General features: G+C 41.0%; 1 protein-coding gene across 5 annotated transcripts in view; it reads right to left on the reverse strand.

Moving 5' to 3' along the window:
• The window catches only part of LOC308412593 (cadherin-12-like), a 48,174-nt gene extending 21,511 nt beyond the window's left edge, over positions 1-26,663 (reverse strand). For 2 of the 5 annotated variants that reach the window (XM_080907076.1, XM_080907074.1), the window contains exons 1-8: positions 26,559-26,662; positions 19,045-19,114; positions 18,281-18,871; positions 10,334-10,458; positions 8,678-8,847; positions 5,412-5,531; positions 2,957-3,124; positions 2,636-2,823 (exon numbers count right to left, since the gene is read on the reverse strand). In XM_080907076.1, coding sequence (XP_080763202.1) covers positions 2,636-2,823; positions 2,957-3,124; positions 5,412-5,531; positions 8,678-8,847; positions 10,334-10,458; positions 18,281-18,589 — 1,080 coding nt within the window. In that variant the 5' untranslated portion in view covers positions 18,590-18,871; positions 19,045-19,114; positions 26,559-26,662. Of the gene's footprint in view, positions 1-2,635; positions 2,824-2,956; positions 3,125-5,411; positions 5,532-8,677; positions 8,848-10,333; positions 10,459-11,611; positions 11,712-12,954; positions 13,942-18,280; positions 18,872-19,044; positions 19,115-26,558 lie in introns of those variants that run through there. The other 3 variants (XM_080907075.1, XM_080907077.1, XM_080907078.1) reach the window with 3 other exon arrangements.
• Between the last annotated feature and the right edge of the window lie 228 nt (positions 26,664-26,891).

The raw sequence follows: 26,891 nt of genomic DNA on the forward strand, positions 1-26,891 counted from the left end.
CAGTATAAAGCTCCTTGAGGCGACTGATGTTGCGATTTGATGCTGTATAAATGTCTTTTTCTCTTTAAGACTCTCCTGTAGTTTAATTTAACTGGTACATGTTATTTTAGAATTTAGAACCACTAATTAGCCAAAACCCACTAACTGCATATCTTTGGATTGTGGAAGGAAGCCAAAGTACTGGGAGAGATCCCAAACAACCGCAGGCATCACATTCAGGCTCCACACAGAAAGACCTTGGCCAGGTAGTAGAGCAGATCAGCTACTGATTGGAAGGTTGGAGGTTCGATCCTTGGCTTCCCCAGTCTGCATGCCAAATATCCTTACTAACCCCAAGTTGCTCTCCGATGCATCCATCAGAGTGTGAATGTTGGTTAGTTTACACTTGAGTTTAGAAGTGGGTGTAAATGAGACTATACAGCGCTTTGAGTACTCCGGGAGAATAGAAAATGGCTATATAAAAATCAATTCATTTACCAAACGTGGTTCATAGTTCTAAATGCTTTAAATTGTCAGTGAGAATAGAGAAACGCTTTTGGCTGACACGAGTATTTGACCAGTCCACACACACCGTTGGCTGCTGCGGCTGCCTGCGTTTACCTGGGAGTACAAAAGGCTGAGGATTCTTCACTCATGTTCGACTCTCTTGAACAGACGTAGGCTGTCCCTCCTGCCTCTGCCTTTGTGCCGCTGCCTTTTGAGCCTCTGTTTTTTGAGTTGTGGCCTTTGAGATGACTCGTGTTCTATTAGTGTTCTTGTGTTATTTGAAAATTTGAGAGTTGTTTTTTTGTTTGAATTGCCTCAGTGCCTAGTGAGTCGTTTCACTATGTGTTTTCAGTTGTGGTAATAAACCTTGTGTTTTTTTAATCTGCCCCCCCTCGTCTCTGGGCTCATTTATGTTACCTCCCCTTGAAAAAGAGCCGAACACAAGCGCTCTGACATTTCCTGTGAGAGATAAAGAAATGGAGGCGTATACGAAGTCAAAGAAACCAAATTAGAAATGATGCATCTGAGAGGGTAGTTGTTTTTTATGAACACCTGCCTTGACTGGTTGTGGAATAAATACAATGAACACAATGTGAAAGGTTTACAGATAGCTTTTAGGACTTAGGATTATTTAAAAGGGAATCAAAATGGTTCCATCCATAAATGCATGAAGAATTTTTTTCAATATCACTCTTAGACACCATGTTTTTAATTTTAGCAATATTATGCAGATCAAAAATGCAGTCTTAGACACAAAACAACTTCAAGGTTTCTAATGGTACTATAGATCCAGGTAATGACAACTATGCCTCTGTCAGTGCGCCCCAGGGTAGCTGTGGCTACTTAGGGACTAGTAAAGTGCTATACAAATACAGGCCATTTACCATTTAATTTTCAATTCTGTACAAAATAATAACCATTGTTGCTCATTTCCTGTCTCCAGCCATTTCACTCCACGGTCACCTCATTTCCTATTGTAATCCTGCTAAACCTAGTCTGTAGTTTTGGCTGTTCTAAACTATTTAAAGTGAGTCAGGGGTCACATATAATTGCTTTCTATCTAATGTTTTCAATCCATTTCATGTACACATCCATGTCTTTATCTCTCACAGGAAAGTCAGAGAGTTTGTCCTGCACTCATCACTGTGTAGTCCTGGTCAAATACTCGTGTCAGCCAAATGTGTCTTTTATTCAACAAAATAACAAAATTGTCACCAGAGCACAAAGTATGAAGGAATGAATACAGTACAAAGTACAATAGTCCCTTACATGGTATTACCCCAGTGACAGCAATCACAATGGAACAGCAATTACAATGGACCAGACAGTCAGTTAGTGTTTCTCTGTTCTCACTGACAATTTAACACATTTAGAACTATGAACCACATTTAACAATGTGGCTGTGAAGCAGTCTCAGGCTACGTTCACACTGCAGGCGAAAGCGCATCAAATCCGACTTTTTTGACCCTATGCGACCCATCTATCCGATCATGGCACAAATCCAATATTTTCAAATCTGACCTGGGTCACTTTCGTATGTGGTACTGAATCTGATACATATCCGATGTTGTAGAAAGCGACTGCTGTTTGATGGTCACGTCGCATTAAATCCGTCTTTTACGTCACTGACACAAGACAGACGCCAATTATCAGAAGACAAACGAGAAAGCATGGCGGCCATTGTTAAAGCAAAGGCTCTTTTTTTTCTCAGTGTCTTTTCTTTAATTAATTTTTCAAAATTCTGTCGGTTACGACTGTGCAGAAATTGATCGACTGCTGCAACAACACCTACTAGCTCTGTAGCCGCCATTTTTACTTCTGTTGTGTGTGACGTCTTCTTTTGCGCACGTGTGACGCTTTGAGGGCCGTGAACCGTTCACACTGGAGCGCGTTTGCTGTCACATTTTATTCGTAGTGTGAAAAACAGACAAAAAAAATTTGGATTTGATCAAAAAATCAGAATTGAGCATTAAGACCTGCAGTGTGAACGTGGCCTAATTCATATGATTTAAAGAACTTTGCATCAGCATAAAACAATCTTTCCATCATCAGCTTGAAGACATAAAATAAAGTGCTGTGTGAATGGATCAATGCTTTGCAGCAGGAAGCACTTAGAAAGCAACTAACGTGCACTAAAGGGTGAATTGACCTTTTTCAGAACAATTATCCCTTCTTGACTTTGACCATTACAGATGATGTCAAACACGTTGCCCTCATCTCCTGGAACAATGGCATACTCCACCCGTGCGTTGCTGCCTACATCCAAATCCTGGGCTTGAATTCGTCCCACAGCTGCACCCAATGATGCTGACTCTGGTACATGAAGATTAAAAATACCTTAAAGAGTAAGAAAGATCAGTAAAAAGAGACAACCAATTAAACACTATTATTAGTCCAACGTAACTGAATGAATGAATGAGTAGATTTTTTTAAACAATGAGCAAATTAGACATTGCTAAGAGTTTGTTACTCTTAGTGAAGCGTGGAGGGTTGTCATTGACATCAGTCAGGGTGATATTGATGATGGTGGTGGAGGCCAGTCCCCCCAGTTGACCACCCATATCCTTGGCCTGGAGAAGAACCTGGTATTCCTCTTTCACCTCACGGTCCATGTTGGCCAGAGCTGTCCGAATTATACCTGAAAGGATTTGATTTAACATTTTAGACCTCACTATAACAAAGAAGAAAGACAAAGATGAATCTGGCTTTAGTCTACACACGCTGTATGCCTATGCCTAATTTTGCCTCAGTGTATCTAAGTGCTTCCCACATTTGAATATTTTTTGTATATTTGTCACAAAAAATGTAAATATTAGACAGAGATGATGCAAGTAAACACAAAATGCAGTTTCTAAATGAAGGTGTTTATTATTAAGGGGGGAAAAAGCCAAAATGGCCCTGTGTGAAAAAGTGATCCCCCTCCCCCATAAAACTGCTACAGGCATCCCCAGACGAGTTACAAACAACAGTGACGTCTCTAACTGGTGAAAAGTTTGAATGGTTGACTGCAGCCAAATCCACCATTACAAGACCAAAACCAGTTGCTCCTGCACTGAACGATGACCTTGAAAACCGCTCACAGAGAGTTAATCTCTGTATACTAAACATTCCTGAAGGGAGCAAACATGGCAAGGACCCTCTAAAGTTTATGTTGGAGGTATCAATGCAGGCAATGGGCCCCAGTCTTCCCTACGTCATCTGAACTGGAAAGAGTCCAACAAACCCCGACCGACCTCCAGATCCAGTGAAAGGTCATAACCCCCACACTATCCTGGTCAGCTTCTCCGTATTCCCACAGAAAGAAGCTGCACTGCGCTGGGCCACAAACTACAAGCTTAAACATCAAGGTACCACTAAAAGGGTCTATCAAGACATCAGTGCACTGTTCAAAGCAAGCCCTGTATCAGAGAAATGTTAGACTCCACCCAGCATGGCTGCGTGTGATGTGACCTGATAGGCTCAGATGTTTCATGACCAGAGGATCAGTAAATAGTAAGACTACATGTATGGCACTCTGATTTAAACAGCCTGAAGATGATTAATCATCTAAGCTTGAGTATGTGCTCATTTTCATCCTTTCATAGTAATCAGTGAAACTCAAGATCCGGACACTCATTAACGTTATTGTTGGGTTATTCAGCATCATCCTACATGCAGGTGCGTACATAATATAATAAGGTTGTATACCTTATTATATTTGACTTTTGATCTAAAACAAGGCAAAACATAAAATTATATATAATTATATATACAAATACTCTGTCTACTTGGAAGGCTTTCTTAAATTAATAGAAGGCAAGAAGAGTGCTGGCTATGAGTGATTTTGTGAGCTATCTAATTTAAAGTTAACAGTTCATGTGTATAATGTCTGTTTCTTTACAGTAGATGTTTGCTGTGGTGGATGAAGCAGCTACAAAGTTTGCTTTTCTTCACACATGAGTTTAACCTGGACCAGGTGACCCTGAATCCTCCCTTAGTTATGCTGCAATAGACGTAGGCTGCCGGGGATTCCCATGATGCATTGAGTTTTTCCTTTCCAGTCACCTTTCTCACTCACTATGTATTAACAGACCTCTCTGCACTGAATCATATCTGTTATTAACCTCTGTCTCTCTTCCACAGCATGTCTTTATCCTGTCTTCCTTCTCTCACCCCAACCAATCACAGCAGATGGCCCCGCCCCTCCCTGAGCCTGGTTCTGCCAGAGGTTTCTTCCTGTTAAAAGGGAGTTTTTCCTTCCCACTGTCGCCAAAGTGCTTGCTCATAGGGGGTCATATGATTGTTGGGTTTTTCTCTGGATGTATTATTGTAGGGTCAACCTTACAGTATAAAGCTCCTTGAGGCGACTGATGTTGCAATTTGATGCTGTATAAATGTCTTTTTCTCTTTAAGACTCTCCTGTAATTTAATTTAACTGGTACGTGTTATTTTAGAATTTAGAATCAGTGCTTGCTCATAGGGGGTCATATGATTGTTGGGTTTTTCTCTGTATCTACTGCACAATATAAAGCGCCTTGAGGTGACTTTTGTTGTGATTTGGCGCTATATAAATAAAATTGAATTGAAATTGAATTGAATTGAATGAGTTTAACGTGCGGTTTGATGAAGGACGCCCGGCAGCTTTTTCCCAATAAAGGTCTTTACAGGAACAAAAGCTGCTGTTTTTTCACTATATGTGTGCTCCTATGTTTCTATTGCAGGTCTATGTTTACATTGACCTGCAATAGAAACAGTCACAACGTAAAGCTCATGTTTCCATGGTAACTTGTCTTTGTGGTGCTTGTTTTATCAGGGGTAGGACTGGGGAGTAACTCGTGAGGTATCATGAAGTGAACTGAATTCATGCGACGTCTGAGTTCTGTTAGTACAACTGTATCAATTATTCTTGCTTTGTAACAGAAACGTTCCAGCTGCTGTCCTGTCACCTGTTTTGGGGTCCACAGAGAAGTAGGGCTGGCCGTGAAGGATGCTGTAGACAACGCGAGCACTGTTGCCATACGTGGGGTCATCTGCATCTGTGGCAGTCACCTGTGTCACGTAGGTTCCTAAACAAACACAAACATGTTTGCACAGATTATGTTAATACAGATTACGTTTCTCTCTAGAAACTGAAAAGCAGCGACGTCTGCGTGCTACACACCTGCTGACCGTGCTCTGTGACTTTACTTGGCCTGTCACTTTGTGGCTGAGCTGTTGTCACTCCTACTCTCTTCCACATCGTTATAATACCACTAATCACTAACTGTGGAATATTAAGTGGTGATAAAATTTCACAGCTTAACTTGTTGCACAGATGGCATCCTATCATGGTACCTCGCTGGAATTCACTGAGCTCCAGAGAATGACCCAATATTTCACAAATGTTTGCAGCCTGTTTGATTTTATGCGTCTGTGGCCGTGGAAGTGAACCACTACTGAGGTTCACCATATGTAAGAAGACAATACTGACATTTTTTTTAAAATTCTCCTATAAAGGAAACAGAATGTGGGAAAAATGGGCACAACTTTGCCATCACTGAGTTCACTGACGTAGTTCAATAATGCAGTAATTCCTTGGTGGCCCCAGGGGTGGGTAACATTTGCCACGAGTTCCTGAATATTGTAAGGCTGTTCTGGTTCACACACTTCTGCAACATCACATGGAGATCTAAACACTCCTTAGCCTCCCTGGGAAGGTCTGCCCTTTGTCACTGATTCGGTTCATAATCTTTACAGACAGGATCCAACCAAGTGGTGGAAGGCTTCCAACTTGGTAGCCTCAGAATGTTATATCTGCTTTTTGCAGATGATGCGCCCTGTAGGCTTCATCATGCTGTGGCCTCCAGCTTGCAGTGAAGTGACGTGATTGAAAATTAGCATCTCCATGTCTGAGGCCATGGTCCTCAGCTGGAAAAGGGTGAAGTGTCCTCCCAGGGTCAGGGTAGAGTTGCTGCCCCAGTTGTTAGAGGAATTTTACAGGGAGATTGTAAGATGGGGTCGTGGGTACAGTGAGGAGGACAGTATACCATTGTAGTCATTTGAGATGGGCTCAAAGTAGAGCCACTACTCCTCCACATCAAAAGGAGCCAGAGTTGGTTTGAGCATCTGACTAGGATGCCTTCTGGGTGACCTCTGGCTAAGGTGTCCTTGGCATGTCTCCACGAGGCCCCAGGATAGGAATGGAGAGATCATATCACTCTGCTGGCCTGGGAACACCCCAGTGTTCTCCCAGATATACTGAATGTGATGGCTGGGGAGCAGAGGGTTTTCTGGGTTAAGCTGCCCATGACCTGGTTCGGATAAGCAGAAGAAAATAGATGGATGGATGGATGGAGGATGGATGGATGTATGCCAAGACTTTGGAGAACAAAAAAAGAAAGATCAGATAATTTGATCTTGTAAACACACCCTAAGAAAGCAGTCTTACATATTTGCTTAATATGTGCGTTGAAGGACATGTCCTGGTCAAAAATGACTCCAAGGTTCCTCACAGTGTTACTGGAGGCCAAGGTAATGCCATCCAGAGTAAGAATCTGGTTAGAGACCATATTTCTTAGATTTTCAGGGCCGAGTACAATAACCTCAGTTTGATCTGAACTAAGAAGCAGAAAGTTAGCGGCCATCCAGGTCTTTATGTCTTTAAGACATTCCTGCAGTTTAACTCATTGGTGTGTGTTATCTGGCTTCATGGACAGATAGAGCTGGGTGTCATCAGCATAGCAGTGTAAATGTATGCTATGTCTTCTAATGATGCTGCCTAAGGGAAGCATGTATAATGTAAACAGAATTGGTCCTAGCACTGAACCCTGTGGAACTCCATAATTAACCTCAGTGTGTGAAGAGGACTCTCCATTTATATGCACAAACTGGAGTCTATTAGATAGATATGATACAAACCACTGCAGTGCAGTACCTGTAATACCTACAGCATGTTCTAATCGCTCTAATAGGATATTATGGTCGACAGTATCGAACGCTGCACTGAGGTCTAGCAGGACAAGCACAGAGATGAGTCCACTGTCAGAGGCCATAAGAAGATCATTTGTAACCTTCACTAAAGCTGTTTCTGTGCTGTGATGAGCTCTGAAACCTAAAATCTGATAAATAGGTTGATCATAGCCTGAAGAAGTAATTAATTTTAGGACGTCTTATAAGAATGGGTTCTAAAAGACACAATGATGGTTTGGGGGAAGTAATTACTGAAGTTAATTTAGAAAGATGGAGAAAAAGAGTCTAAATGAATATCAATGGTGCTGAAAGTAGCTAAACATAAATCTAAGTCTGTGAGATGGTTATGAATGGTTCAAATTTTATTTGTGAAGACTGTTACTAGATAAGGTTAAATGAATGCTTGGTTCAACAGAGGTCTGACTTTTTGCGAGCCCTGCTACAGTGCTGAAGAGGAACCTGGGGTTGTTCTTATTTTCTTCGATCAGTGATGGATACTAAAACGTTCTAGCTTTGCAGAAGTTTTTTTCTGTAGAGCAGCAAACTGTTTTTTTCAGGCTAAATGATGATCTTCTAAATAAGATCCCAGTTTCTCTCCAGTTTACAAGTTTTCTGTGTTAAGGTGCATGTTTGACGGTTACACCAGGGAATCAAGAATTTCTGATTTCGGGCTTTCTTTTTCAGAGGAGCTACAGTAGTGGTACGCAGGGAAGATGTAGAATTATTAAGCTCTGTGGGAGTAGGTAACCGCTCTGCATTGTTTTGGCACATGGCACTGAAGAAGAAAACAGTAGAGAGACAGTGGCGCTGTCACTTGGTGTTTGCTCTCTGCAGCAGAGTATTGCTTCCTGTTCCACAGTGTGTAGCTTATCTGTGGAGCCAGTTGATTTAAAAACTTCACCTGCTAATTACATTCACAGTATTCACTATCCCCTACCTTATCGGACCAGGGGTGACATATTCAGCTGCACCTGAGCCAGCCAGCAATCTAAGGAGATCTCCTTAGATTGCTGGCTGGCTCAGTTGTGTCTAAAACACAATGTAGATAACTGGAAAGGTTTCTGGGAAAACCTGGTCTTGTTACGAGAGACTGTCCTGTCTAAAAAATTGGTTTCATTTTTAATATATTTTTGTGCACTGTGTATTTTTTTATACCTAAAATATATTTTCCTTGATAAGGAGTGTACACTTTCATTTATCTTTATGAGTTCTGCTATCTAAATTCTTCATCCACCTACTGCATCCGAGCCTGTAGCTGTCTTACCTGTTGGGGACATCTCTGGGACGCTGGCGCTGTAGGGTCCATCTGGGAACTGAGGTTCATTGTCATTAATATCCTGCACCTTGATGATAAACTCAGACTCTGGCTCAAGAGGGATGCCTGTATGAACGTCAACAGCCTGGGCCTTCAGCGTATAGTACGATTTTTTCTCCCTGCAAAACATCAAGTATTAAATTTACACACACTGAATTCACTGGCACATACTCAACTGATATGATTATGTGTTCAGGCTATGAGTCTCATGGTGTCTCAGCATTGATTCCATGTCAGGCTGCACTCATGCTGCCAAACAGACTGTTAAAGAAAATGGAAATATTAGATGTGCTGTAGATCAAGTAGTGACTCAATTTTGGGACAGGAAAGTGTTTTGTCCATAGAAATGCTCGTCTATTGATGCAAATGCATGAATAAAGGTAGACTTTTATTGGCATAGTCACAGTTTTATACTTACGGGGGTTGTTCATGTGCAAAGCTTAGTTTATCATTTTAGTTAGTTTATCATCATATCAAAGAGGAACTTTCTTTTATGATATGATTTTCTGAATTTTAATGTGACATTAAGATATCCAACAATATCTTATTTATTTAATTGTGGAGGGGTGTGGTTTATGGCTCAGCTGCAGGGGAGGGGTGGAGCAGTGGGTTCAGGGTGTGGTGTCGGGGGAGGCGGACCTGCCCATGCCTTTCCTATTTCAGTCAGATGCGGGGACCTGACGAGAGAGCTGCGTGTGGTGCAGAGCCGATGAGGACAGCTGGAAAGCTGCCCCACTGTTAATAAAAGATCACTGCACTAGCAACGCAGCTACAAAAGTAAACATGTGATAAAAACCTGCAATTGCAAAAAAGCAACAACAACAAAACAACTGCCACTGTTGAATGTGTCCTGTTTAGGTGGAATGGGTTCTCTCTCTTACACACACACACACACACACACACACACACACACACACACACACACACACACGCACACACACGCGCACGCTCGCACGCACACACACACTCTTTAGAGCGTGCTGATTTTGTATAGAATCAATATATAAATTTGACAGTTTTACTGTGTATTGTATGCAACGAATGACTGCAACACAATGTGATGGCAGCATGTGAATATTATCAAGCCCTCGAGCCGCAACGGTAGAAACTCTGAAGGCAGATGCTACTCATGATTGGTCTTTTTTTCAACGACTCCCAAAGTCTCCAAACAACAGGGCTGGCCGCCCGCAGTGACAGTTCAAGAGAAAGCTGTAATAACACATCTGCAGTTTTAAAGGTAATGCATATGTTCAGTGATGTTTTCTGAGGTCAGCAGCTGTTTCAGGTCTTGAACATCAAACATTCTTGCTCAGGTGACTCAGCTGAAGTTGATCAAGCCTCAGCCTGTTTTGTGGAAAAAAAAAATCGCCTTGAATCTTTTGTGCGTTTTTAAAAAAATCTCAGCCAAAGTCAGCATCTCTGTGGACACAATCATCTCTCTGACAGAAAAAGGTTGATTCTGATTTGTCCAAGTCTCATTTCCCCGTCCATTGCAACTCCTGAGAAAAACAGTTTGGGAGGATGTGCCTTCTCTAGGTTCCTACTTAGATATTACTGTTTTCAGGTGCTTAGTCAGTTTAGACAATATTATTGGGAGGTACTGACCTGTCAAGCACCACCTGTGCATGTATATCTCCTGTCATTTGGTCAATGGTGAAGACAGACCCCACTCCCTCTCCTGAGAGTGTATATTTCACTGCATTATCTCCCTGGTCCATCTCAGTGTGGAGCTGCAGAGGAAATTATGTGTCAGAAAAGCATCACAAATACTGTATTGTTTTCTTATTTAGGAGATGATATGCACATTAACTGCATCAGTCTTCATTTGTTGTCTATGAGAACGATATGAATACACTGACTAGCTCCTGCATTCGGTACACCTGTTCAGCTGCTTGTTAATGCAAGTATCTAATCAGCATGACATAGTGTGTAATGTGTATCTGTTTGTAAGCATGTAGACTTGGTCAGTATAAGCTGCTGAAGTGGAACAAGAGTGATCTAAGTGACTATGAAGGTGGCATAGTTTGGGAGTGAGGTGGGCTGGGCTTATTTCAGAAGCAGCTATCTGCTGCAGGCCTCGAGGGCCGGAGTTTGAAACCCTGATCTGCTGGGAGTTTCCTGCACACGTTGATGCCAGAGGTCAGTGTAGAATAGTTAGACTGCTCTAACTTTGGTTAATGTTTTTTGTTTGCAAATGAAATCATCATTTAAAACAGTTTTTTTTTTTTCATTTTTTTGGGTTTATTTGGGTCATCTTTGTCAAATATACATTTTTCACTAACATGCCATTTTTAGTCCAAATCCCATGCTAACTAGAAACATTTGGGTTTAACACTGTAACAGATGAATGAGTTCAGTGTTAACAAGCGTTAACTGTGATTAATTAATTTGAAAAATATAACGCATAAAAAAATAACGCATTTAATAACACTGGCTTGACATATTTGCATTCCAAGCAAAGAGGAACGTTTGTCAATGCACCATTTCCTGGTAGACCGATTACACTGATGCACACATCAGAGCTACAAAGAATAGTGATGGGATTTCCGGCTCTTTCAGCTCCGAACCGGCTCTTCAGGTTGTTTTGTTGCTTTAACTAATTTATTTTTAACAATAATATAAAATTATGCAAAAAAGGAATTACTAATGTAAAAAAAAGTGGTTTTATTTATATATGTTTATATATAAATATATGCGGTGGCCCCTAGAGACAAAACACGTACAAACTCCAAAACACATTTCTAGCATGAACTGAACTTCCAAAACAGAGCTACTAGATCACTTAAATTACACAATTGAAAGCATATTCAATTATTTTGTTTGTGTATTTATACACAAGCACTCACATATATTCAAATAATTTAAAAAAAAATGTTTATTTACCTGTTACTACCACACACCAAATCCGGTCGTTGGTACTTGCTGGCTTGTGTAGCCACCAGGTAACACTGCGCCTAGCGTCCTGGAGCACTTCTGTTGTGTTTTGTACGTGCTTTGTCTCTAGCGGCCACCGTAAATATACTTTTATTTATTCACTCCACATAAAATGTAATAAATAAATCATATAATACAAAAACCAACTATTCACATTTGAACTTTTAACTATTTCAATTTTCAGCTTTTTCCTTTTAAACAAATTTAAAGTGAAACCACACAAAACACTGCAAACCACAACACAATTAAATATAAATGATAATATGAAAACAAAAAGAACATGCACATTCTCTGTCATATGGACCTGCATGAATAAACTTTCTGAATCCTTCATCATCTGCAACTGAAAATAGTTGTGGATGATTACTATACCTTTCTAATGTGACATTGTTGTCCCTGGCTCTCTCTCTCTCTCCCTCCCGCTCTGTTCCTGTGCTACTGAGTGTAACTACCGCCCCTCCCCCCTCTGCCCAGCACAAAGCACAAGGCTCACGTGCGGAGTGAAGCGGAAGTGCGAGAGAGAGAGGCTGAGAGAGAGAGAGAGAGAGAAAGGAAAAAAAACCCATGGCTCCCAATAAGGAGCCGGCTCATGTCACCTCAGACTGATCAGAGGCTAATTTGATTTCTAAAGACTATCCAATGGAACCTTGATAAAAGCGTGGTTATGTGCAAACTGTGCAAAAAGGAGTTTGCATACCACCGAAGCACTTCAACCTTACGGCATCATCTAAATGCAAAACATGTTGCAGTGAGTACAGAAACTGTGGGAGCTGTTAGCGCTAGCAGTCCCAGTAACAAGAAAAGGTGTCAGCAGCCGAAACGTGATGAAATACCTGGCATCAGGACCAAAATTAGCAAGTCAACATCGGACAAACTTACAAATTCTCTCACAAAATGGATTGCTCTGTCTGTAGACCACTATCAGTGGGAGAAGATAGCGGGTTAGAAAATGTGCTACAGTTGGCGTCAGGTGATCCAACTTTCCAGCTGCCTATTTCAAGTAAAGTTCAACAGCTTTATGACACTGAAAAGCAAACAACATGAGATTACAGACAGCCCTGCTAATATGGAGGAACTACACCAGGAGCAAACAAGACTGGGGCAACACAAAGAGCCACTTGAGCCATGCAGGTAAATAAAACCATTTTTTACTTATTGTTACTGTTTCTTCAAAAAGCTCTACAGTTGACAGTTATTGTGTAGATAATAATTACTTTGTTGAACTGTCTACTACAGGTTCGTGACTGAGCTTCTTGGAGGTGAGACGTCTGTCTGATGTTCAGTGGTGTTACCTGCTTTCTGCCACCTGCATCACAACGTGGAGGTCTCTGATGATGACCCAAACTACATGGTGAAGTTTAAGACTGCCTTCACAAAGGTGTAGCTACACTCAACCATCAGTGAGCTACACACCAGATAGCTGCTGTGCTTGACCCACTTTAAGGATTTAAAGTGTCCTGCAAGGAGAGAGCGAGAGGAGGTTTGGAGCAGCCTTGAGGTCCTGCTGCAGGAACAGTGTGAAGATGGCACCACAAAGGAGCCAGCAGAGACAAAGAGCCTCCTCCTCCCCTCTGATGAGGAAGAGTTTGCACAGAGCAGAATCCACCATCAGCCAGACAGACTGCCCGCTGCAGTGGTGGTCCAGTCGAGCAGGGACCCACCCACAGCTGTCTGTGATTGGTCCTGCCACTTCTGTCCCATGTGACAGACTGTTCTCACCTGCAGGTCACATAGTAACAAAAAGCTGCTCTGAACACGTGAACAGGCTAGTTTGTAACTGGCTGAAAGAGACGGACAGTAAATAAGCATGGAGGTACTGTGAGTAAATGGACTGGTTCTTATTTAGTGGTTTTCTACTCTGAGCATCAAAGCGCTTTATACAACTAATTCATTCACCCAATCACACAAGCACTTTTTCTAAGCTGTTAGTGCCTATCTAACATTAACATACAATGGATGAGCAACAGGGGGTTAGTATCTTTCCCAAGGATATTTGGCATGAAGACTAGGAGGAAGCCAGGAATCGAACCACCAACCTTCCAATCATTAGATGCTCTACCGCCGGAGCTACATGTTTTATGTTCACTGTTTTAGCCATGTACAAAATAATGTTGGCTCAGGTTACTCAGAGTTTAAAGGTGAAGCTGCTCAAATAACCTTTTATGTTTATTTTTTTAAGAAGATTAAACTTCACTCATGTTGAAATTATTATTATTATTTAAAAACAAAGCCATTTTGAAAATATACTTAAAGTACTTAAAACAGCGCTTCATTTTTAAGCCTGCCCAGGGATTTTTTTTCCAGAAATGTAAAGAGCTTGAGTTTCCAATATTCATGTCCATGTTTATTATTTGATTCTGTCGCCCACTAAAACCCTTTTAAATTAAAAAAAAAACATTTGCACTTTGAGGAATATTTTCTTGTGCGATTAAATGTGATTAACCGAGATGATTAATTACAAAGCCTCTAATTAATTAGATTATTTGTTTTAATTGAGTCCCACGCCTAATAATAATACAATGTATTAATCAAACAACATAATTTCTCATTCAACAGAATAATCTCTTGTTTGTAGAATATATACTACAATTACTATACTAACTAACACTATTTCCAAATAAATCATCCATAATAAATATAAAGTCAACAAATATTTTCAAAACAAGCTCTACTGTGCAGGGCATTACACTTATCTAAAAGGGGTTCAATATATGAAATATGAAAGTCAACAACTAACTGACCAGTGGGCTCCAAACATTGCAATGAGGATCTATTTAGACCTTTTGTAGTTTAATTAATAACCAGTCGGCTAAGATGTTGGCGTAATAAACTGTAATAAGTTGCAACCATTGCAACAAGTCAGTTTGTGAAATGAAGTCCCTCCTAGATATTCAACGATCAGCTGCAGGTGATTTTTAGCAGTAGAAATGTGACGATGTTACAGAGCGGGGGTAGACCAGTACTGAGGCACACGTTCCAAACACTGATCACTGTGTCAGACAAAAACAGTTCATGCATGAAACTCAGAGCAACACGAGCTAATAAACCAACCACTTACAACCACATGTCCAAAAAAGTTGTAAAATGTAAATCAACCGAATGCAATGATAAAAACATGATATGTTTATCTGTGAATTGTTTCTTCTCTCAACAGGAAAACATATACAATATTTATAATGAGACAATTATAAGAAATCATAAGTAATGATGGACAGAAGTGAACCAATCTGAAATAATTCTGCCTAAAAGTTATTTTTGAATCATTTAAAATAGACATCAAAGACGTTAAAAATCTCATCATCTACCGTACAAAATGACATAAAGAGTCCAAGAATCTTGACGAGGCTAAAAACCAATACTGAAAGCCGTCAGGCCATCAGCACGATTCCAGCATCAGTTATGAACACAGTTTGCTGTTTAAAGCTCTGCTGTGGTATCAAGAAGTCAGAGATCAACATTATCCAGAAATACCATCGTCTGCTCTGGTACAAAGCTTATGTGGAAAATAGTTCAGTGATCAGACAAATTCAAATTCTCTTTGGAAAACTACAAAGGAGAGGGACTATTCGGCTTAATACCCAGTGGTGGTGTTGATGGGGGGGCGGGGGGAGCTGGTGCGCATCAACGCCTATGTAACTGACAACTATAAGTGCTGACAGGTATATACAAGAGCAAAGAACACTACTTTTTCAGGGAAGGCCTCACATTTTCTCCTCTTACAGGAGCCTGGATTTTTAGAGGAGAGCTCCAAATCAGTGCTCACCAATTTCGAACATTTGATGCACTGAAATGAAGAATATGACCAAAAATCCGTAGAACAACTAGAATCCAGTTGTTTTTTGTTTTTTAGGCAAGGCCTTGTGTATTTCAGCAAGGACAATTAAATTAATATTAACTCAGGTTTGTATAACCCCTGTCAAGAACCTCAAAGATGCTTCACAAAAAAGTATAAATAAATGAAAGTATATAAATAAACACAAAGGTAAACAACTCCAAAGGAAAGCAGAGTAATACAAACTGATGACCAGAGTCCACTGACATCTGCTGCTAAACAACACACTTAGTGCACACCCTCCCCAATGGGAGTAACACGACAATCAGTAGTGTTCTTACACACACACACACACACACACAGTGTGAACACTGCCCAACAGCCCTATTTGCTCCCCTCTTCTTCTTCTTTAAAACCCGCAAAGCTGATTATGAGGGGAGACACCTGCTGTCACTGGGAGGAGCACAAATCCTCCAGAAGAAGGAATGCGCGCACACACACACACACACAGACACACACACAGCACTACAGCTTTAACTACATATCAGCCAATAGCTGGTTAGCCAGAACTGTAATCTAAACAATCTGTATTCAAATCCTATGTGCGAAGTGGCTGGATTTATCTTGATGAATAAATACATAAAAGTATGGGTGTGTGTATATATACACGCACACACATATATATACACACACATATATATATATATATATATATATATATATATATATGGTAAATGGCCTGTATTTGTATAGCACTTTACTTAGTCCCTATAGACCCCAAAGCGCTTTACACTACATCCAGTCATCCACCCACTCACACACACTCACACACTGGTGATGAAGTTACATTTAGCCACAGCCACTCTGGGGCTCACTGACAGAGGCGAGGCTGCCGGACACTGGTGCCACCAGACCCTCTGACCAGTAGGCAACGGGTGAAGTGTCTTGCCCAAGGACACAACGACCGAGACTGTCCAAGCCGGGGCTCGAACCGGCAACCTTGCGATTACAAGGCGAACTCCCAACTCTTGAGCCACAATTAACAGGCTGGTGTGAAAGATTGCTGCCACACCTCCCCCTCGGCCTGTGCTTCGAGGTTTCTGGTAGTTAGAATGACTCGGGGGTGTTGATTCATTTAAACTAACATAATCATCCTGCTGCAACCAGGTTTCTGTGAGGCAGAGTAAATCAATTTGTTGATCAATTATTAAGTCATGTACTAACAGAGACTTGGAGGAGAGAGACCTAATATTTAATAATCCACATCTCACTGTGTAACTCTTTGGTTCAGATGTGGATACTGTATTGTTCTTTCTTTGTAATTGTTTATGTTTAAGTTGTTTGTTGCTGGTTTTTAGTTTGTTTTTTGTCTGTTTGGAAGCTGACACAGTCTCTATGGAGATGGGTTTTTGGGGGGGTAGCAGGAGGAGAGAAGCTGCAGAGAGGCGTGTAAGACTGCAACTCTGCTTCCTGGTCCCAACTCTGGATAGTCATATTTTGGGGGGGTTAATAAATTTGTCCATGTTTCTAGAAATGAGAGCTGCTCCATCCAAAGTGGGATGGATGCCGTCTCTCCTAACAAGACCAGGTTTCCTCCAGAAGGTTTCACATGTCTGAGAACAGAATCACCAATTACCAGAGTTTGACCCCCGGCGGGTGTGTCACCGAGTGGGGAAAAACAGACACATGGTTGGTGGTGTACCTGGGGCTTCTGTTTAAGACTACGCTTCCTCCTCACCATCACCCAGCCGCCCTCTTTCCCCAGCTGCTCAGGACAGTCTGCCGGGGAACAGCTAGCGGGGCCTACGCTGTCTTCAGCTGCACCGTTACCAAACAAGGCTTAGAAATGGGAAAATTTCATTTAGACAAGAAATGGTGCAACCTTTTGATACTATTATGTTGTAATGAAGCAATGTGTTAAAATCAGCTTATTCTATTGGTAACCAGAGTGATGCACTCAGCCACAGAGGACCATCTCCATTAAAGGAAAGAAAAAGACAGAGAGATGGAGATCATCTGTCATAATGTTCTGTGTAAGTAAAGTTGGGCTGCCCAGCTCTGTAGTAGTAGTTATAAAGTAGCAGGAGTATAACAAATCTCCAAATACATGGTTTAATTATCTTCTTGGTTTTTCACACGTTTACCCCTGATGTGGACTTCAAGTCAACAAGGAAGGGTGTTCATCATCTGTACTGGCTTCTATTGTGCATCACCAGGTTGTCTTCATTATGTTTAAATACTTACATGTATTCAGTTTCTTCCATGTGATTTTCTGATTAGATAGAATTTGAACAGGTGCAACAGCAAAGAGTTTTTTGGTATTTTTTTTTTTTTTTTAGTAGTACTGGAGTAGTAGCATAGCTTATCTTAGCTTAGCTTAGCCATCTGCTCTCATTTTTAAGTATCTTACTGTGTTATACTACAAAGTTTGGGAGTTTGTACACTTTAGTTTTATCTGATTTGATAGTTTTCCTCTGATATTTTTAGAGTTCTGTGAGATTTTTTAGTTTTCATGCCTTTTTGTTTTCTTCTTATTTCAAATAAAACATCTCAAAGCATTTGAAATGAAAGCATATATTTTAGCCTTATCTGGATATTTTCTAAAGATTTCATCCAAATCCACTTCCTGGTACAAGCGAGCTCCAAGCAGAAAAATGTAAAAATTAAGCAACATGGACGAGCTAAAAACATCAGGTCTTTTCTGTTAAAATTAACAGAAGGTAAAGAGTCAGTAATGTTGGTAAAGTTGCTGTTTAAAGACAAGTACAGAGTACACACAAGCTCTCTCAAAATAATCTGGTAACAGCATATATAACGATCGTATATAACGATTTTGTTTCGCTTACCTTTCCAACATACTGAGGTTCAGATCCCATGTACTCCTCCAGGACAAAGAACTGGTTCCACACCCATCCTCTCTTAATCCGGTGAGTTCCCAACCTACCCTGCCTCCGCCATCTCCTCTTGCCCTCCACTGATGGAACTTCCCCCAAAGAAGGCCTCAAACTCAGATTTTTCCTCCCTCCACCAGAAAATGTAATGGCACCCCTGCTAGTTCTGTTGTGGAGGGAAGTCTGCAAAGGGATTTGGGAGGAGTGGTCCAATAACAAGCAGGATCCCACCAGGAATATAGTGACATATCTCTTTGTTATCATCAGTGAATGTGTTTGTCAAAAAAAGGGAAAGCAATGTTAAAAACAAACTGGGTTAGTTTGAGGTTGAGAATGAACGTCCAAAGCTGGATTTGACCTGCTGGCACGGACTGGGCAAGAATTCCACTGTATTCCCAGATAATTCATATACTGTCATTGCTCAATCAGGCAAATCTCTGAAGGTCATTGTTGGTTGGCCTGGGTTTGTTGGACCATGAGTTTCGTCCTGTTCTGTGACTGCAGAAGAACCACCTCGTGTTCTCCTCAGTTCCTCAGCAGAGACACCTGGAAGAACAGGTTTAAATAGCAGCATTATAATGTAGACTTGAACAAAACAGTTCAGCTACAAAGTCTCACTTTTGTTACTTACATTTACTTATAAACTTTAAATCTATTAATGCTTTATTACATTTGAAGCTTTAGTGGAGACAAAGTCAGAGAACAAACTATTATCCCACCTGTAATCCTGACACTGCTCTGCAGCGCTGATTGGACAGGTAGTGGAGTACCTGCTGTGACACAGATCCACTGGCACAAGGACATACAGGAAATCTTAATCACACATCAGGATCACTGGTACTGTCATTTTAATGTTTTATTGCCAATTTAAATTGTGTTTGCTTTGTTTTGCATTAAAAGAAGAAAATGGATAGATGGGTGGTCTCAGCATACATTTTTACTTATCTTATTAAAACTTAAGTACTATTACTTAAGTGGGATTATGAACTTTTTTTTATGTAAGCATAATTTTTTTTCCCTTCCTTCCTGTCTCAATGGTTTTCTAAAGCAGTTCATTTTGCCTTGTTTGAACCATTAAATACAAGCGGGAGGTGATGTTAATACCTGATTAGTCTTGTCATGCACCTGCTTCACAGACTTACAGTGAATACATAACAACACCTACGCTCACATTGTTGTACTCTCCGTCAGAGGGGCAGTGTCTGAACGGCTGCCATCACTGTGACATAGGGCCAAGGACCTGGTATGGACCCCCCCATGATTCAGTGACTGAATCATCGTTGTTCTTATGATGGGGTTGATGATTTTCTCTCACGTGTTTTTAAATAATTCTTACTGAACTTTTTTGTCTACACACTGTCAGACTGCACGTGTAAAGGCTTCCACAAAAATCACTCACAATCTTCTGGCAGTGCTCTGTCATTTTGATTATTATTATAATAATCTGGGCAATGAGAAAAATGATGAGTACTGAATTACTAAAAGAAACAGCTGACTACTGAAAACTGGGGCATGCTTGATTTTGAAAGTTGCTTATACGAATATAAGTTACGTCATATCTAAAGTTGAATGACGTTTCATTATGAGGGCGACTCATCCTTAACTGTTGTCACGGTCCCCGTGTCTCTCTGGTTGGCCCACGCTGGCTACAGGTTTTGTTGTTGTTAGTTTTAGTTTTTTGTCTCTCCTCCCCCTCTCTGCCTGGGTGGAGCTCATTACGGGCTCTCACTCTTGGCCCACGCACCCCTGTGGATGGTGTCCACCTGCGGCTGATCTGGCTGATTTCCCCAGCTGCTATTTAAGGCAGTGGCACAGAGCAGCTCACCGCTGGAACGTCGAACCACCTGAGTTCGTGCTCGCGGCATATTCAAAGAAAAATCGCTTACACGTGTTTTATGTTGTGGAACTAACCTTTGACCTTCTGTCTGTAGATTCTGGACCGAATCACCGGACCTGTCCAAGTGGGGCAGTGTGTGGAGTGTTGGAGCGAGTGCGGCTGAAGAGGAGTGCGTGTGTGCGGAGGAGCGGTGGCGGTGACTGAGTGGAAGAGGAAGCGTGTGTGTGGATTCCCCCCCCCCCCCCCCCCTTCTCTCCCTGGAGCCCTGGACCCCCTCCCAACTCACTGTACATATATTTTGCACTAAGGTGATCCCTATTGTAAATAAATCCCCTTTTTGTTTCCTTGAAAGAACTGTCTGCGCGTGGGTCCGTTCAGTAGCCATGACAACTGTTGTGCTGAGCACAGCAACTAAATATCTCCAAACATTTGTACTTCTGATGCCCGAGCTGGACTAAGTTTTTGGTTGTTTATTATTTGTTTTTCTTAAATTTATTACAAGAAACAGTCAAATAAAGGTTCCATTTAAAAAAAAGAAATCACTTTTAAGTAATTGTAGAACGACCCTCTTTCATCTTTAATTATTCATTTATTTTTTCTTGTTCAGTGACAGAAATCGAATTCATTTTGGGCTAAACGCAGTGTCTTAAAGTCCCATTCAGTCACTGAGAGAGGATCTGCATCCAGACTCTTCTTCATCACAGAGGATGTTTGTTCACACACAGTCCCGATCAAACGTTTAAACCAAAGTTAACTTTCGAACATTTGTTGCCACCATAAAAAAGTCAAACCCATCTATATCTTGTTCAGGCAATTGATTAGGTTTTTTTTCATGATGTTGTTTATGTTTTCATTAATTGAATTCATTTATCCACTTGATGGCTGCTCGTTCTCGTCAGAATGCTGTTTTTTGGTAAACAAACACACACTGAGGTTTTAGTCATTGTACCTCATGTAACACAACTATAACCAGTAACAATCTAACATTAGCATTTAATATTTTAGTGTACCAGAACTGCAACAGTGATGCCACCCTCACAGTACACCAGTATTTAAGTTCAAATGTGAAAGCTGTCCAACCCTTTTTAACTGAATATTGTGGCAGAATAATCCACTCATAAAACCAGTCGGTGTTATAACTCTGATTGGAGCACTCTCCAGCACCCCACCCTGTGACTAACAACACTTGGCACTCTGTCATTTGGCCCATAGGCACAAATAACAGCCAGAGCCTGTTCCAACCTGAAGATGCAGGGAAGCAACTCTTTTGTCCACTGGGGAAAGCCAAGGGGCTGCAGGTATACCTAACCCTGGACAACTGCACAGTGCAAGAGAGTCTAACTGCTCTCCACCAAACTGGAGCTTTGTGTTGAGGTGAGCCAGACTATATCTAGTCAGCATCTTCCAACCTTGTGCACCAGCTCGAGCTCCTTCTGCACCAGGGGACACTACATGTACCATAAGCTAGTTTTGAGAGTGCCAGAACCTCTGCCTCTGACTGCTAAGTCTACTAAGCACCAAACTACGGCCTCTTCTGTGGGTGGTGGGCCCACAGGAGGACAGAGCTGTGCCACTTTTTTGCACCCGGCCCCGTGGGCTACGGCCGGCCACCAGAAGCTGAGACTCTACCCTCGGCTAAGTTACCCTTTTGTCTGAGTCCTGATTTTGTGTCCTCATCCTCACCATGACACACCACAAACATACAGTTTGCAAACTCCCCCTGTTTTGCTGCGGTCATTGCTGATATATAAAACAATATATTAATGTAAAGCTGATGTTTAGTCACTCAATACCATTCTTCAGATTTGTCTATTTAAACTGAATTCAACAGATGCCTCATCAAGATAAATCAAAGCAAAAAGATGATAAAGGGACGAGGAACACTGTAAACAGCTGACCAGCCAGTTCTGTTATTCTCCGGGGAATCTCAGACAGTTTGCATGGAGCTGACTGTGAGCTATGGCTGGGTTTGTTCACTTCCTCCTTGCATGAAGGCATTGGCCCCGAGGCACAGTCGATGCCTTTCCACAGTCCTGTTCTGCTTTCCTCATGTCATAGCCTATCCCCTGGTATCTCTACCGCACTCTTGAGGCAGTGCTTGGAGACAGACCAAACCTTCTTGCAACTGCATCTATGGACGTGCCGTCCTGGTAGAGCCAGACTACCTGTGCACCGTTTCACAGTTAACCTAAACTTTACCTGAAATTAACTGCACTCAGATTCAAACATATCTTTGCTGTTCAAGCATCTCTAGGTGCCTGAATCATCAGGGAAACTTGCCACATTCAGTGTGACTCTAAATTTAGGGTTTAATGTTTTTAATTTTCATTTCTGTTTTTAATGGCTCATTAAAAACCTTTTTGAATAAGTTATTCTTTTTTAATATCAAATTGTTAGGGTTTGTTTTTTGTTGTGGTCTATTTGTTAGTAATAATTAAAAAATGAGGGCACAGTAATTTAGTGTCCTAATTGCTTAGGAGTTGTCACTATAAAGTAAAATCTCACCATTCTCTAATATATACTACTGGTCAAGTTTTAGAACATCCTAATTTTTCCAGTTATTTGTTGCATTTTAAGTCCTATGAATAGCTTGAAATTGTACAAATTTAAGTGGTGAAATGCCAGAGGTTAAAAACAAAGAATAAATAAGGTACATTTCAGAATTAGACAAAAAGACTTTTTCGGGGAACACAGCGTGGGTTAACAACCTAAAGCTGTTCTGCAGCGATGGAGGCTGAGCAAGCCTTGAAAGCTGGTGCTACTCAATCCTACAGCTGTTTCAACTTCTCTGGATTTTCTGCATTACTTCCAACCCCCTCTGTCTGCATAAAGCAGTGTTGGAACACACTGTGGTACCCTCGTCAGCATCAGTTGAACAGTACTGTACTGCTGAGAGTAGTGTGTTGGTACAAAATCGTGAGATTAACAGTGGAAGAGAGACAGACCAACATAACACTTATAAATGTCGGTCTGTCCTACAGAGAAACTGCAAAGAAAGTCAAAGTGTCAGTGAGTCCAGTTTCCTTCAGCATCCAAAGGCTCACAAACTGTGACAGGAAGACGTCTGCAGACCCAAAGACACGACTGAATCAGAGGACAAGTTTCTGAGAGGTAACAGCTGTGTGATGGCGGCTCACAGGACAGCAGCTTCAAGCAGCTTCATAGTGGTCGTAGTGAGAAAGTCTCAGTTCCAGCTGTGAAGAGAAAACGTTGAGCTGCAGGTTTGACAGGACGAGTTGCAGAAAGAAAGCCAGACGTCAGAATAAGACAGAGGTTTGTCTGGGCCATGAAACACCGACACGGGACGACTGAAGACTGGAAGAAGGTATTATGGACCAGAGATGGACAGTAATGCAATCGGATTACTTATTTCATGTAATGAGTGATGTAAGGGATTACTATTGCAAAAAAAAAAGTAATTCGATTACTGTTACTTTCCTGTAGTCACGCTGCGTTACTGCGTTACTAAACCGTGATTTTGTTTGTGAGAGTGTCTCATGACAATGACGTACGAGTGTGCGACGTCCGTGGCAACAGCTGTGTGGAGATCAACAATGGATCATATGGAGTGATGGAGAGAGTACGACCATGCAGCGTTTAAAGTGTGGAAGTAATCACATTACTTTGAGTTTGATTCTGTAAAAAGTGACAAAAACATTAGTGTCCGGTGTTCACTCTGCGTGGGAAGAAAACTTCTTTTTACAGCGAAAAATGAAACTTGAAATCTGAGCGAGCAGCGAGCGCGCTGCCACAGGAACGTGACATTCACCAAGAAACCCCCGGATCCTCCCACTGACATGACCACTGTGGGCAAACCTCCACCCGCCCCACTCCTGATAAACACAGACAATAGATTTAAAAGCTGCTGAGTCTTTGATTTTATTTTATTTTTTTTACTTGCATCTACTTAAAACATGATTTGACTTTATCTGCTGGAATGTGCAGAAAATAGCTTTAAATGTTGAACACAAGTCAGAGAATGTTGCATATGATTAAATTCTTGCTCGATGCAATGTGCTCAAAGTTCAAAGATTAAAACTAATAAAACATTTTTTAGGAAGAGGCTTTCTGTTGGATTACATCTTATATGATGGATTATGCAGAAAAGTAGAATTGGGCTGAAAGGTCTGTTGCTTTACTACATATTCAGGTTGTGCATCATGTTTTTAAAAGTAACTATTACGTTTGAAAATAAGTAATCAGCAATGTAATGGGATTACTTTTTTGGAGAATAAGTAACTAATTACTTTTTTGAAGTAACTTGAAGAACACTGTTATGGACTGATAAATCAAAATTTGATATCTTCGGGTCATCAGACAGGATCTTTGTACACCGTCGAGTGGGTGAAAGGACGGTTCCATAGTGTGTGGACTGTCAAACACGGAGGAGGAAGTGTGATGGTCTGGAGTCAGCTCTTTCAATATTCACACCATTAGTATCTACTTGATGTGATCTGTAACAAACTATATTATAATTACAATACCGTTTTCTGGCTACTGTAAAAGGCTGAATCCATCTTAGAATACATGGAAAAATTATACACGTCATATGCACAAAGATGAACATTAGATTACTGTCATTTCTAAACCCAGTTACTAGTTTAATAAAAGTATTTTGACTTAAATTATGGAATAAAAGTACAAGATTTTGTTTTACATTAAATTTCATAATAAAACCCAATAACAGCGCATTTCTGCAATATTAGGTTTATGTAAATGTAAAGAACTGTGTTTGACCATATTATTAGTCATTTCATTGTTTCAACTTTATTTACTATATAAAATCTCTTAAAATACACAATATTTTGTGTAAATTTAAAACTAAAACAACCATATTTAAATTATTATGACATGAGGACATTTACTGTAATTTAATTATGGAAACTTTCTTTACTTTGATGTGATGGTACATTTCTGGCACTTGAATATTACTGATTTTGTTTGTCTGTTTGCTTTTTGGTTTTCTGAGGGGGGGGGGGTCTTTGGGGGGGGGGGGTCTTTGCATTATTGCATGGTCTTTATTTTACAATATGAAGTATCTTGAGGTGACCGCTGCTGTGATTTGGCACTACATAAACCTGATTGAAATGAAAAACGCTGCTCGGGTTTGTGTGCGTTCAGTTGTCCACAGCTTACCTGAGGTCCTGACACATCATGCCAGCTGGGTTGAAGTTTAGACTTTGGCTTGATTCTTTTCTCTTTTTAGCCATTTGCTGTAGATTTGCAGGCATGCTTGGGATCATTGTCCTACTGCATGACCCGATTTGGGAAAAGCTTAAGCTGACGGACAGATGGCCGCAGAATTAACTCCAGAATACTTTGATACACAGAGGAGCTCCTTGACAAACTAATACTAATTAAAGGTTCAGGACGAAGCTTTTACACTAATAAGGCTATGGCAGTACAGTGGTGCAGCGGTTAGCATCATCGCCTCACAGGAGAACGGTCCTGGGTTTGAAGCTACTCTGTGTTCTCCCAGTGTCTTATGGATTCTCTCTGAGTGAACACATTTTTTTAAATAAAAGGGACATAAATGGAGGGCTGCCTTGGACATTACAACAATTGTGTAACTTTTCAACATTTAAATGAGATTTAAAGTGCAGCTCAAGTTGCTTTCATTTTTAATGCCCTGAATTTTTCAAATATGACATCTACTAATTGGAAGGTTGTTGGTTTGATCCCTGTTCAGTCCATGCTCCAGTCTGCATGCCTAATATCCTTGGGCATGATACTAAACCCAAGCTGCTGTCCGATGGACCCATCGGGGTGTGAATGTGTGTGAGTTTTAGATAGACAGTAGAACAAACATCCTGTGTAAATGAGGGAAGCAGTCTGAGTGCTCAGGTATAATGAAAAAGCTCTTTAGAAGAACCAGGCCAAATAAATATCATGTCAGGTGAAAGAGGTTAATCACACAGATGCTGTTAGCTGCTGGGAATGTGGTTCACAGGGTTTTTGTGTGTCTATTATTATTGTTTTACTCTTAATGCCACAATTGAAGCTTCTTTTTTAACAGTCCACATTTGGCAAACGAGTCATGTTGAAAGAATATGATGCACTCTCAAACTATTATAACGTGTATGAATGCAACAGTGCAACAATGCTTGCAGTGCAGTGCAGAAAGTGAACATGTGTTCCTGTGTGGGAAAGCACAACACGGCCTTGTTGCAGCTCCCGTTACTGCAGCTGACACTTCTTGAACTGATTTAAGACAGAGCCTGGAAGCTCCCCCCCCCCCCCCCCCCCCCGACTTACTGCTTACCTCTCACGCTAAAGCTTGCTAACCTTGATGCTTGTTGACACATAGAAATAAAAGCTTTGTTAAGAAATCACAGAAACTTCCATTTAATTTCCGTGTGCAGAGTCAGCACCCCGTGGTACTTGCAGTGCATTTACCTCACAGAAGCCTTCCAGTGTCCCTCCACGCTGCTGGAAGTTAAGTCCAAATATTTCTCCCTCTGTGGCGAGCTCCTCTGTCAGTTCACTCCACTGAACTAAAACCATGCTCCATGTGCACTCACCCCCTGCCTCCCTCTGTATCCTCCAATCTCTCTGTCTCTTTCCTTCTAAATCCCTCCCTCCTTCTCATCGTACTCTTGACCCGCTCGCTTTCTCTTGCTTTTGTTTCAGTTCAGTTCAGTTGTTCCATATTGATATAATAGTTTTTTAAACCATAATGCCATAGCATGAAAATACAATTTAATTAACCCTTTTACACCTAACATAGAA

Source organism: Rhamphochromis sp. 'chilingali', assembly GCF_963969265.1.
Source record: "Rhamphochromis sp. 'chilingali' genome assembly, chromosome: 16".
Taxonomy (NCBI): Eukaryota; Metazoa; Chordata; class Actinopteri; order Cichliformes; family Cichlidae; genus Rhamphochromis; species Rhamphochromis sp. 'chilingali'.